We start from the raw sequence: 12,006 nt of genomic DNA, 5'->3' as shown, positions 1-12,006 counted from the left end.
CTCTTAACGTTCAAATATTATCGAATATCTTCAAATGAATGATACATGTCGGATTCTGTATCGATTAGACTAGAACAAAATTGGCGTGCTTAGTAACTGTAGTCTTGACTTAGTGTGCAGCATGTCGATTTTCAATTCTTCAACTTTCTACTGAAGACAATATGAAACATCGTAGTAAGTACCAAATAAAAAAGTGCAACTTAATTGGTTGTGCTAGTCCATATATGTTTTCAATTCCTACTCTTTGACCGACTTGTAATAATGGCAAAACAGTTGCACTGGGCTACGACTAGTAGTGCCACCAAAAATCAAATCTGATAAACCTTTTGTTTTATCCTCTGGCTTGATTTCCATCTTTCCAATATTAAAACTAATTAAGATCTTGACTTGTCCACTAATTCAGAAACTGTGAGCTAATGCATGACATCACATCACTCTACTATAATATGAAGCATTTTTTCTAAATGAAACAGCTGAGCTTTTCATTGCCATTTCCGAAAAAGATGAAGAGACCAGCACAACTAGTTTTCGTTCCCTCCCCGGTTATCGGCCACATCGTATCAACGATCGAGATTGCAGAGCAACTCGTTGCTCGGGACGACCAACTGTTTATCACAGTCCTCGTCATGAAGCTTCCCTACGACCAACCATTCACCAACACTGACTCTTCAATCTCTCACCGCATCAACTTCGTCAACCTCCCCGAACCCCAACTGGACAAACAAGAAGCCATCCCCAAACCCGGGTCCTTGACCAGAATCCTCGTCGAAAATCACAAAACTCAGATCAGAGACGCCGTTGTCAACTTACTCTCTGAGTCAGATCAGTCTGAGTCGGTGTCGAAGCCTCGGCTTGCCGGGTTCTTGCTCGACTTTTTATGCGCAACCCTAGTTGACGTGGCTGACGAATTTATGGTTCCCTCCTACGTGTTCTTCCCCTCCACCGCTTCGCTGCTCGCACTTTTGTTCCATTTTCAATTGCTTCGCGACGAGGGCGGCATAGATATAACTGAGTTTACGCGCTCGAGCGCTGAGTTGGCCGTTCCGAGTTTCATCAACCCTTACCCTACCGCAGTCTTGCTCGGTACGTTTGCGGACAAAGAGATCACCGGATCCATCCTCAACTCTACCAGCAGGTATAGACGAATCAAGGGTATTTTGGTAAATACATTTTTGGACCTGGAGTTGCATGCTCTTCATTATCTTGATTTTGATGATAAAATCCCACCCGTCTATCCAGTGGGGCCCTTATTGAACCTCAAAAGTAGTGATGAAAATAAGGGCTCGGATATCTTCAGATGGCTTGATGATCAGCCCCCCGTCTCGGTGGTGTTCCTATGTTTTGGGAGCATGGGAAGTTTCGGTGAGGCCCAGGTGAAAGAGATAGCTTGTGCGCTGGAGCATAGCGGGCAGCGGTTTTTGTGGTCCCTACGCCGGCCCCCACCTAAAGGCAAGATGGCTATGCCAAGCGACTATGCGGATCTAAACGCAGTTTTGCCGGAAGGGTTTCTTAATCGGACAGCTCCGATTGGGAAGGTGATAGGTTGGGCCCCGCAAGCGGCCATTCTGGCCCATCCGGCGACCGGTGGGTTTGTATCACATTGCGGGTGGAATTCCACGTTGGAAAGTTTATGGAATGGGGTGCCGATTGCCACGTGGCCAATGTATGCAGAGCAAAACCATAATGCCTTTCAACTGGTGAAGGAATTGGGATTGGCTGTGGAGATTAAGATGGATTATAGGAAGGACAGCGACATGGTGGTGAGTGCAGTAGATATAGAAAGAGGGATAAGTCAAGTGATGGAGCTCGATGGTGATGTACGGAAAAGAGTGAAGGAGATGAGTGAAAAGAGCAAGAAAGCATTGGTGGATGGTGGTTCTTCTTACTCTTCATTAGGGCGTTTTATTAATCAAATTTAATTTAGTGGGCGAGTTTTATATTTTACTCATTTATTTTGCATGGTGTAATTTGCAACGTTTGTATTGTAAAATTTCCATTAATATAGTTCAACGTATCAAATCTGAAGATTTTGTGGTGAATTTTCTGTTCTTTGAAAATCTGACTTGCTTACGTATTTGTGAACAAGTAACCGTTATGTCGAGATTTTCTAAAAAATGGTCCTGTATTGATCAATTCAGCTGGTATGTGCGGCTAATACTGCCAAAACAAAGTCAGACAGCATGCATGCCTAAAATTTACTTTGACATCATTTTCGCATGGAGTTGTTCACTAAAAGTGGAAGCTCGAGATGACCAACTCTTCATTACAAACTGTGAGCATTGCCAACTAATTAATAGACACGTACTAACACTGAAATTATCACCGTGACGCGTAAAAAGTGTCTCAATCAATTTATTTGAGCAGATAAATTTACATTCTTCAGTTGTAGATGGTGCTCGTTGTAAATTTGTAATCCATCGATGTAGCACTCAATCACCATATACAACTGAATCAAACCTATGATGCACAGATACTTCATACATATACAGATAAGTCTTGTGTACTTGTGTGGTATTCAAGGAACTACGAGGAAATAAAGTTCACTGATATACAGTCTCTTTCATCAGCTGGTATACACTACCAAAACACTACGCTCATCTATGATTTTGTCTGTGGCCTATATCAGTGTCTTTTACTTACAACTAGTAATAAATTGTGCGACTTTTCTTTTTCTCTTAATTTCTATTGGTTTCCAAATCCTTAGACCTCAACTGCAGACAACTGCATGTACTACCAGACCAAAAAAATTAGCAAATGACAGCAAAGGCATGACATCATCACCTCTATCTTAAAAATTCCAAGAATTAAAACCCCACCGCCAACCACCGGTCATGCACATGATATATATGACTTAGAATAATACTGGACTATTTGAATTTTGTGTTTATGATCATAATCAATTATATTATATGTTATTGTGTAAAGACTAAAGTTCACATCTATAAAAAAATAAAAATAAAAGTATGAGATTGTTATGTCATTGAACTGTATAAAAATATATAGTCGAAACCGATAAAAGTATTCCAAACTGTTTATCTACTTGTTGCACTTGAATCGTTGATTGACTTCACAATCTTTGTTTTAATTTAATTTTTTTGTAAAGGTAATCTTTACATAATGGTTTACATCATTAACAGTTCGATCATTACCATAAAGTTTTGTAAATCATCCACGAAACATTTACAAAATAATTCCTCATCTTTAAATAGTCAAGAATATTCTACAATTTATACATGAAATTAGTACATTTGAAAACTCACTAATACAAATAGATCCCAGTGTTATTCAAATATAATGCACTAAAATGTAATTTACGTAGTATTATATATAAAGATGATTTTCAACTAAATTTGGATTTTAATAAAATACTTCTCCATTCTAAATCCAAATCAAGAAGCCAGCAGAGGTAGTTTCGTTCCAGACCCAGGCATTTGCTCTCCTCAGCCGACCCGTGCCTGAGCCACCGTAATTGGCCAGATCTGTGTTTTTATTTCTTTTGTCTTCTCTCTTTCTCTGCTCCCTAATGAGTCAATATTATACTATATATTTTACCTTAATCTTATTAATAATTTATTGGTTATTATGTATGAATTTTGATACTTTGTTTTGATACTTTGTTATATATTTCCAATATAGGACATTCTAATTCCTCTGAAGCAAAAAATAATCAAACGGATGAGTTTTGGAGTGATTCTAATTGGAGAATGTGCGTGTGCCTTTCAAGATGATTGTATCAAAATTCCAGATTTTTCTACCAAGCCATTTGACCGTGGCAATGAAATAAAGACCCAGCCCACAGCTTTCCCAGATTGCCCTTTCTGGACGTTTTGGGTATTTTGAAGGTCAAGATGAAATATTTTGAGGAAGATTCCTTTTGAGGATTTGTACTTTTGGGACCAAATCGGAGTTGATTTGGTCGATCAAAAGACTAATTTACTAAGAACTCCAAATTCTAGTTCAAATAGGAGACCTTTTATTTTCTATTTTATCATTTAATTATGTTTCCTAATATTATTCTAAGACCTTTTCAAGGTAGGGTTTTATTTTCTGGTAGTATAAATAAGACTTTTTAGCCATTAGAAGAGAGGGGAACGTATGTGGAGAATTTAGTTAGGCTTTGACGCTTTGTATTTTCTAAGTGTTTTCTATCCTTTTTTTATTTCAATAAAATTCTTTTGTTTTATGGTTGATCGTAGCTAATTTTCGTTTGTTAGGGCAATGCCTTGACCTTTAGCATGAATATGAAGTTTTTATTTAATTCCTTATGATATTATGCATGCATACCTTGAATTATTAATCATTATGCTTGAACTGTCTTTATATCTTAATGCTTAGCTACCATTGGGATATTTAGATAAGTAATCGGATGAAATTCGATGGGAATACCACCAGGGAATTGAGTATTGCTTCTTGTGATTGATAGTTGTAATTTCACCTAGGATGAATACCACATCTTAGGGGTTGCATGGTTTTTCAACGGGTTTTTACAAAGGGTAATGAGTCATGCATGTTTATATTTGATCTGAATACCACAGACGGATTGCATGTTTGATATACGTTCTAACTTGAATACCAATAGTAGAATATGCATTAGAAAAACCTAACCTTCAAAGTTGCATGGGTAATTCATAAGTAATTGGTAAATCTACATAGGATTGTTAAGGGGACGGCGGAACCCTAGGCTTTTACAATTTGGTTTTCAAAACGCTTTCTTTTGTTTTCTTTACTTTGCTAATCTCTTTAATCATTTTAATTAAATTCGTTTTTATTATTTTTAAATTCAAAATCAACCTTTTCCAATATTTGTTTTCAAATAATTAGCCAAGAATTAGTTTAAATACATATTATTCATTTAATCCTTACGGAAAATGACCTTACTTGAGCTACTATACTACAACAACTTTGTTCTCTTGCAAGTATTTTTAAGAGTATTTATCCCTACTTTTGCAGGTGGTAAAATCATTATCACTCCCTCTCTCGATCCAAATTTACAAGCACTAAAATAGGGTTTGTCTTTTGCTGCAATTAAATGGAAAAAAAAATGTATTAGAGGTCAGTTGCCTTTGGGAGAAGAGATAAATTTGAGTGAAAAGAGAGAAATCAGAGTGGAAAGAAGGAAGAGAGAAGGATATGGACGAAATTGTTTCGTGTACTTGTTCGCTCTCTTCGTATTAAGCTCGCTTCTACACTGTATGTACACGACATGCACATGACCTACACATGTTATGCTCATAGATTTGAGCTCAACCCAAAATTTTGTGAAATTTTTTCCGTAATGTGCTTGTGGAGTGCATATTGTGTGCATGGCTACATCTTAATATAAGAAGCAAGAATGTTCACTAGTTATGATGCATGTATGTTGTACCCCGGAATTTTGCGAGTATGACCACAACCTAGTTGGCCGCGACCAAAAAGAATTAAGAAAAAGCTTAGAGGATGTTAAGGATCATGCGTGTCCATGAAATAACGAAACGAGTATCATATTTTCCACATGCAAGGTTAAGCGATGATTGATGTATGTAACAAGACTTTTCAAACTGCTATTGTAACCTTATATACGTAACAATTATGTTTTAATTGTATTCACTATACTAATAAGTCGCCGTTAAAGTTTCTTATTAATGCGAAAACAGCTTGTTGCTCGATCTCTAGTTCTATGCATATCATGTGCATGTGGTGTGCATATAATGTATATGGGCATATATTGTATATGGTGGTGGCGTCATAGGTGATGACGTCATTTTTCTAATTTCAAAAGGAGAGTGGTGAGCTCTGGATTTTTGGGTTGGCTCAGATTTGTGAGCATATCATGTGCATGTCGTGTACATACAATGAGTAAATCCTGAAAAATTCATCCAACAAAACACCATCATTTAATGACTGGGCTTTTTTCCCACCCTCGATGCGAGTCTAGTGGTGGTGGTCTCAAGCCTTGGTTGTTTGCCGTGTTGCCGAAAAATGGCCAAAAAACTAGTAGCATGCTTGAGTTTCGATCCCAACGATCGGGGATAAGATTCGTGACAAGGTTAGGTGTTTAGGACTCATGAAGATGAGATGAAATTGGTGGTGACTTCGATTTGGACGGTGTTGGTCGGGATGACAGTGCATTATGTGTGCACGATGAGAAGGGGAGAGAGAGTGCATGAAGGAGAAAGTGAGAGAAGAGAGGGAGGAAGGGAGAGAAAGAGTAGAGAGAGAAATCAGAAAATGGGAGGAAATAACCCACCCATTTATATGTGGGTATCTTAGTAATTTCAGTTTTGTGCATGGCCGATTTGTCTTATTTTTATCCCTCAATTAAGAATTTGTCCCATTTTCGGATATTTCCCTATTTTCTTTGGACTCATGACAATCTATCAAACAATTTAATAAGAATTCACGACTCTAATTCTCGCTTATCTATATATCTATGGTTATTTCACTCATGCTTACCCAAATATTTATGAATAGTAAACATGTCCTCTCAATTCCAATTCACCTTGTCCACGTTGCTCACTCAGTCCAGCCAACCAGTACAGTAATCCCCTTGAGCTTGGCAATGGATTTTTTTTTTTTTTTTTTTTTCCCAAAGAGATACGATAGTTTGTTTCATTTCATCCATATGGTAATAACCAAGTGTTACATAATAGTTCTCAAAGACTACATTTTTCTACAAGTAAATCAATAATAACACTCGGTGGGGAGGTATCCCATTCACAACGTTGGCTCAAAGTTAGTCCAATCCGTGCAAGTCGGTGGGCTATAGAGTTTGCTTTGCGGCGAGTATGGGTCACAACAACTTCAGTGATTGAAAGGAGCAACATCTTGATGTCTTCCACAATTTGGCCAGCTGATGACAAATTGAGGGAAGAATCCCGTAGTGCCTCCACAATCTGAAGTGAATCGGTCTCAAGAACTAATTTTTGAATACCCTTCTGCACTTCCCAAATTCTACTCTCTCTGATGGCCATAGCCTCTGCTTGAATAGGAGAGAAAACGTCTTCCAGCATCCCACATTTCGCAGCTACGAAGACGCCCTGGTCGTCTCTGATAACAGCCCCAAATCCTGACCTCTTTTTGTCATCACTCCAGGAGCCGTTAGTATTTATCTTGAGGTGCCCGACAGGTGGAGTGAGCCAACAATCCGTGATCTGGCCTTTTTGGCGGCATGGGACTAAAGTGCCACTTTTGTTGAACTCGAGCCACCATTGAATTGCTTTCAAGACACAAACATCAGGGTGGTCACACTTTCCTTGCCATAACTTCGTATTTCTCGCTCCCCACAGTACCCAATAGATCATGAGGACCATATCGAAGCTGGATCTCGAGATTAGTTCAACCATTTCATCCAACCAAGACGCGAAGGATGAATGGTATCTATTTCTCATTGGAACCCCTACAGTAGAAGACATCCATGCACACTTGGCAATGGATGTTAGTATTGAGTTATATGGTGAGAAATCTAAGGTTGTGAAGTCATCACTACAGCAAATGTGATATCACGATCATATGAGTGAAGAAGACATCCATGCACACTTGGCAATGGATGTTAGTATTGAGTTATATGGTGAGAAATCTAAGGTTGTGAAGTCATCACTACAGCAAATGTGATATCACGATCATATGAGTGAATCATTGATGATTATGCAACTCTTGCTTTTTGGTTTTTTTTCATTGCATCTATTTAAAATAATTGTCCATTATAACAGAGCTTATGCTATTGGGTAACATTCCTTGGAGTATGCGGTAACTAGAGTGTCTCCAAATGCATTGGGTGACACTGTGAGTCCTGTTGGATGGTGGTTACTCTTACACTTCATTATTGGGGCGTTTTATTGATCAGATCTAACTTTGATCCATCAAAGTTATATAGACTGGAGTTTGCTCCCAAAACATATAGACATTCCTTCCCCTCACATCAATTTCACGAGCCTCCTATCCATTCTCATCGATCATGACGAGAAAGCAAGCAAAGATAGAAAAACTCGCATTGGGTTCATCTAAAATCTGTTTATATAGCACTACTAAACTATGCACCCCCTGCTATTTCGTCTTATGTTTTGCTGCTTGGAGACCCTAAGCAGGCTAGGAGCCCAAGAGCTGACAATCCAAAAGCACTTCTCAGAAACCCTTCAACAAAACAAACACATGTCCCAATAAAAGCACCTTTTAGACCCCCTTAAAAAACTGAGATTCTCAAAAGCAAAGGAGTTTTATGAGTCAGCACTTACTATCGTATGTTTGGAGTTTGAAAGTGGAAATAGGAGTTCAGCCAAAAATGACCATCTCAAGGTCAATCCTGCATGTCATTTCCTCTTCGAGTATGTATAATATTTCATTTATTTTTCTGTTTTTTACTAGTTGGAATTTCCTTCGTAGATTTTCAATCGCTCCTTGAAGATTTCTGCTGACTTTTCCTTTACTTTGGAAAATACGGGGACCAATTTTTTCCATAGTAAAAGAAACTTGCTTTGCATTTTCCACCTATCATAATTTCAAAGTAGAAATTGGAAAAGAACTGGTGGGTGTTGACATTGATGCAGATATCCATAGTAGAGGGATCCACTAGATTAACGGTTCAAATTAAAAGTTGACTGTATAGCAAATAACCATTCTTGCATTGAGTTGCAAAGAAATTCTCTTACACGAAATAACCACTGTTTGAATTAATAATTCGATGCAAATTTGGAGATTGAGAACAAAAAACTTCAGGAAAGAAGAAGCAAGAAAACATAGGAAGAAGCAAGAAAACATAGGGAAAAGCAAACAAAAAATTATGGACAACATCCTTGATTGACCAACTAGTTTAAGCCCATTTGGCCAGCAAAGACATGCAACCAGCTCCGAGAAGAAGAGATATGTTAGCTCCAGCTTGAAGCCTTCCATTGCTCTGCATTTTTGGGTTCATGAAATCAGCTGCTAGCAGATCAACAAGGGACATGTAGATTAAGATACCAGCTGATGCCGCATTAAAAACGCCTTCCATGATGAGTGCAGTCGGGCTGCTTTCGTCATAAACATTTGATATTCCAATTCCGATGCCAATCCCAACTGGAGTTGTAAGAGAGAAGAACAATGACATGATTGCAACAGCTCGATTCTTGAATTTTGCCTACATAGAACATTAAAAAAATAATATCTGATCAACATCCAGTGTTATTTTTGCTCTAACCAACTTGGGTACGAACATATTGACATCAATAGTTGTAGGCAAAAAATTACCTGAGTTATGCATCCACCGAGTCCCATGCCTTCAAAAAATTGATGGAAAGACAATGCAGCTACAAGAGGCTTTATTGTTTTAGGACTTTCAGAAGCACCTAACGAAATTCCTATAATCACAGAATGCACAACAATCCCCAACTCCAAAACCTACCACAAAAATCAAAATTAAATAACTAATTAAAAAAAAATTCACCACTAACTAATCACAAAAAAAAAAAAAATATTCAAAAAGAAAATCACCTGTGAAATCACTCTGTGCCTGAGAAGTTCTGTTGAGGGTGAAGTGTCAATTGCGCCATGAGCATGGCCATGAGTTGCATGAGTATGAACATGCACGTGACCCTCATGCTCTTGGGCCTTCTCTTCGTCTGCATCAATATTGTTCTTGAAGTGAGACCTGTTGTAATAAGAAGTGGCAAAAGAATCCACCATCAAAGTCCCAATAGCAGCCATCATGGCCACAAACCCAGTGAAGGGAAATTTCCCCCATGGGTTCTCCTTAAGAGCCGGGTCCGTCAAGCTCTCAAAAGCATCCGGGAGCACGTGGATGAACCCAGTAGCCAATATGACCCCGGCTGCAAAGGCCTTGATGATGAAGAATATGTTCCTATCGGGGTGTAAAGCCGGAATGGTCTTCCCGAGAATTGGGATACCAACACCGAGTGCACCAGCGACTAGGATGGATGCAATCGCCCCAATTTTGTACTTTAGAGCTTCGGTTTTGTTCTGGTCCCCATCCCCTTCTTCTTTTTCACAGGTGCACTCTCCGAAAACTAAGGTGGGGAGTATGAAGAGGAGGCAAAAGAATGCAAAACAACTATGCTGTTGAAGTTTGCTCATCGCAGAAAAAATTACCTACTACGAAACGCTAAGAAAAAGTAGACTAGAAATTACGCTAAGAAAAAGTAGACTAGAAATTCAGGTTCGAAAGAAAAAGTAGACTAGAAATTCAGGTTCGAAACGCTACTTTATAAAGGTGGTCGAAATTTTAAAAGCACAAAACAGATGAGAGGAGAATCTTTCTCCAACGAAAAGGAGTGATCGTAAGAGAATGAAGAAAAAATGAGGAGGACGTTTTGTTTAGGAAGGCAACTTGGTTTTTGAGACCGACTCAAACTGTCATTAAAAAACAAGTGTATTGAGCCGTTAGGAAAATTCGATGTTTTAATTTCAAGTGTCGAAACAATGTCGACATAATATGTTGACGAAAAGGATAGCAAGAGGTTTCACGCAAAGTCAACTTTTGAATTAATAAATTTGTCAAAAAAATGACGAAACAGTGTGTTACTCAAACTGTCATTAAAAAACAAGTGTATTGGGCTGTTAGGAAAATTCGATGTTTTAATTTCAAGTGTCGAAACAATGTCAACATAATATGTTGAAGAAAAGGGTAGCAAGAGGTTTCACACAGAGTCAACTTTTGAATTGATAAATTTGTCAAAAAAATGACGAAATAGTGTGTTTCTTCTATTTAATTCAATTAATTTCCCCATCCAAAACGGCCAACGTAGAGGCCTGCACAAACTCTTAATTAATTCAATTAATTATTGCCGCTGATAATTATACGGGAGGGTCTCAATTATTTGAACTTAGATTGGTTAAAAATTATGTTCATATAGACTCTGTTTTTTTTTTTTTTTTTTTTTTTTAAGCGAGAAGGAATTTATAGAAAACCAAATTTTGTTTGTATCTTCCAAATAAACTTTTTTTTACTATATTGCAAATTTTCCATTGTTAGAGTTACTGGCACAGTTTTTAATTTCTTTTTATGTCTATTTTCCTCTCTCATATTTATTAGGTGAATGTTACAACTTTGTTATTGGATAAATTAGAATTAGATGCCTCATTTTAGATTTTTCTAAATTAAACATTTGTTACTTTTTAACTTTTGATTAAAGTGCTTTTACTTTTAATTAAACTTTATATTCCAGGTAATTCTTAATTTAAGTATTTTATAAATTCTTTTAAATCCATTTTTATGTATAAAAAAAATGTACTCAATAATACTCATTAATCTATTGCTATTTTTATGGAATCTCATCCCTTCCTCAATTTAAGGATTCAATTATATGGGTTCAAGATTAATTGGATGAAATATAGTTTTTCCAATTTCCAACTCAACATTTTATATAGATTATAAAAAAAACAAGAGACATTTATAATTAAAATTGAGATATAGACTAGACTGCCTAATTTCAGGCAACTAAAAATAAATTTGAATTTTTTAACAACTACTTATAGTAGAAACGTGAACTAAGAGTTTTCACATTTTTACTTTTATTTAAAATGAGTCCTTATTCCAATAATTAATTATTAAAAGTTTACAAAATATTTTTTAGTGCAATGTTTTAATGTGAAAATACTAATACGTACCCAGATTAAATTTATATAACGTACCAAATGATTGGTACATTATATTTAATATATTTGTTTGGTACATTATATTTAATATATATGCATGTTATATTTCATAATTGTATGTTAATAGGATGTTTATGTGTTTTTAGAATTTAAAACAACAAATTATTTGAATAAGAAAAATTCATTTTGAACGAATTATGATAAGATAAGATAGGATGTATGTGGTGATTTTAGAATATTTGTGATATTATTTTCTGAACTAGTTGGTTAATTAAATACAATAAAAATCATAATTTTTAATTAAAAATTAGTAGAAGAATGTTTGATCAAAAGTTTAAAAGTTATAGATGTTTGATTAAAAAAATTCAAATTTGAGGCATCTATATCAAAGTGGTCCTTTTTTTTTTAATAAAGGAGACCAGCTGCAGTCCACCTATAGGT

General features: G+C 36.6%; 2 protein-coding genes and 1 pseudogene across 3 annotated transcripts; 1 reads left to right on the top strand and 2 right to left on the bottom strand.

The window, feature by feature from the left end:
* The first annotated feature begins 346 nt into the window (after nt 1-346).
* LOC137740346 (UDP-glycosyltransferase 71A16 pseudogene) lies at nt 347-2,039 on the top strand (annotated as a pseudogene). The gene has a single exon (XR_015966141.1). The product of XR_015966141.1 is annotated as a UDP-glycosyltransferase 71A16 pseudogene (transcript).
* Nucleotides 2,040-6,632: 4,593 nt separating this feature from the next.
* LOC148694181 (uncharacterized) lies at nt 6,633-7,391 on the bottom strand. Its single transcript, XM_088700645.1, has one exon. The coding sequence runs from the start codon at nt 7,389-7,391 to the stop codon at nt 6,633-6,635; it is 759 nt and encodes a 252-aa protein (XP_088556771.1).
* A 1,229-nt stretch (nt 7,392-8,620) lies between these two features.
* LOC137740922 (zinc transporter 5) lies at nt 8,621-10,490 on the bottom strand. Its single transcript, XM_068480727.2, has 3 exons — nt 9,445-10,490; nt 9,202-9,351; nt 8,621-9,091 (listed from the first exon to the last, which is right to left on the bottom strand). Exons 1-3 carry the CDS (start codon nt 10,042-10,044, stop codon nt 8,786-8,788), a joined length of 1,056 nt encoding a protein of 351 aa, XP_068336828.2. The 5' UTR covers nt 10,045-10,490; the 3' UTR covers nt 8,621-8,785.
* Between the last annotated feature and the right edge of the window lie 1,516 nt (nt 10,491-12,006).

Source organism: Pyrus communis, chromosome 9 (genome assembly GCF_041283825.1).
Source record: "Pyrus communis isolate YQ-2024b chromosome 9, ASM4128382v1, whole genome shotgun sequence".
In the NCBI taxonomy this organism is placed as follows: Eukaryota; Viridiplantae; Streptophyta; class Magnoliopsida; order Rosales; family Rosaceae; genus Pyrus; species Pyrus communis.
Note: the sequence above shows the minus strand (reverse complement) of the source record. Positions and strands in the feature narration are given on the sequence as shown.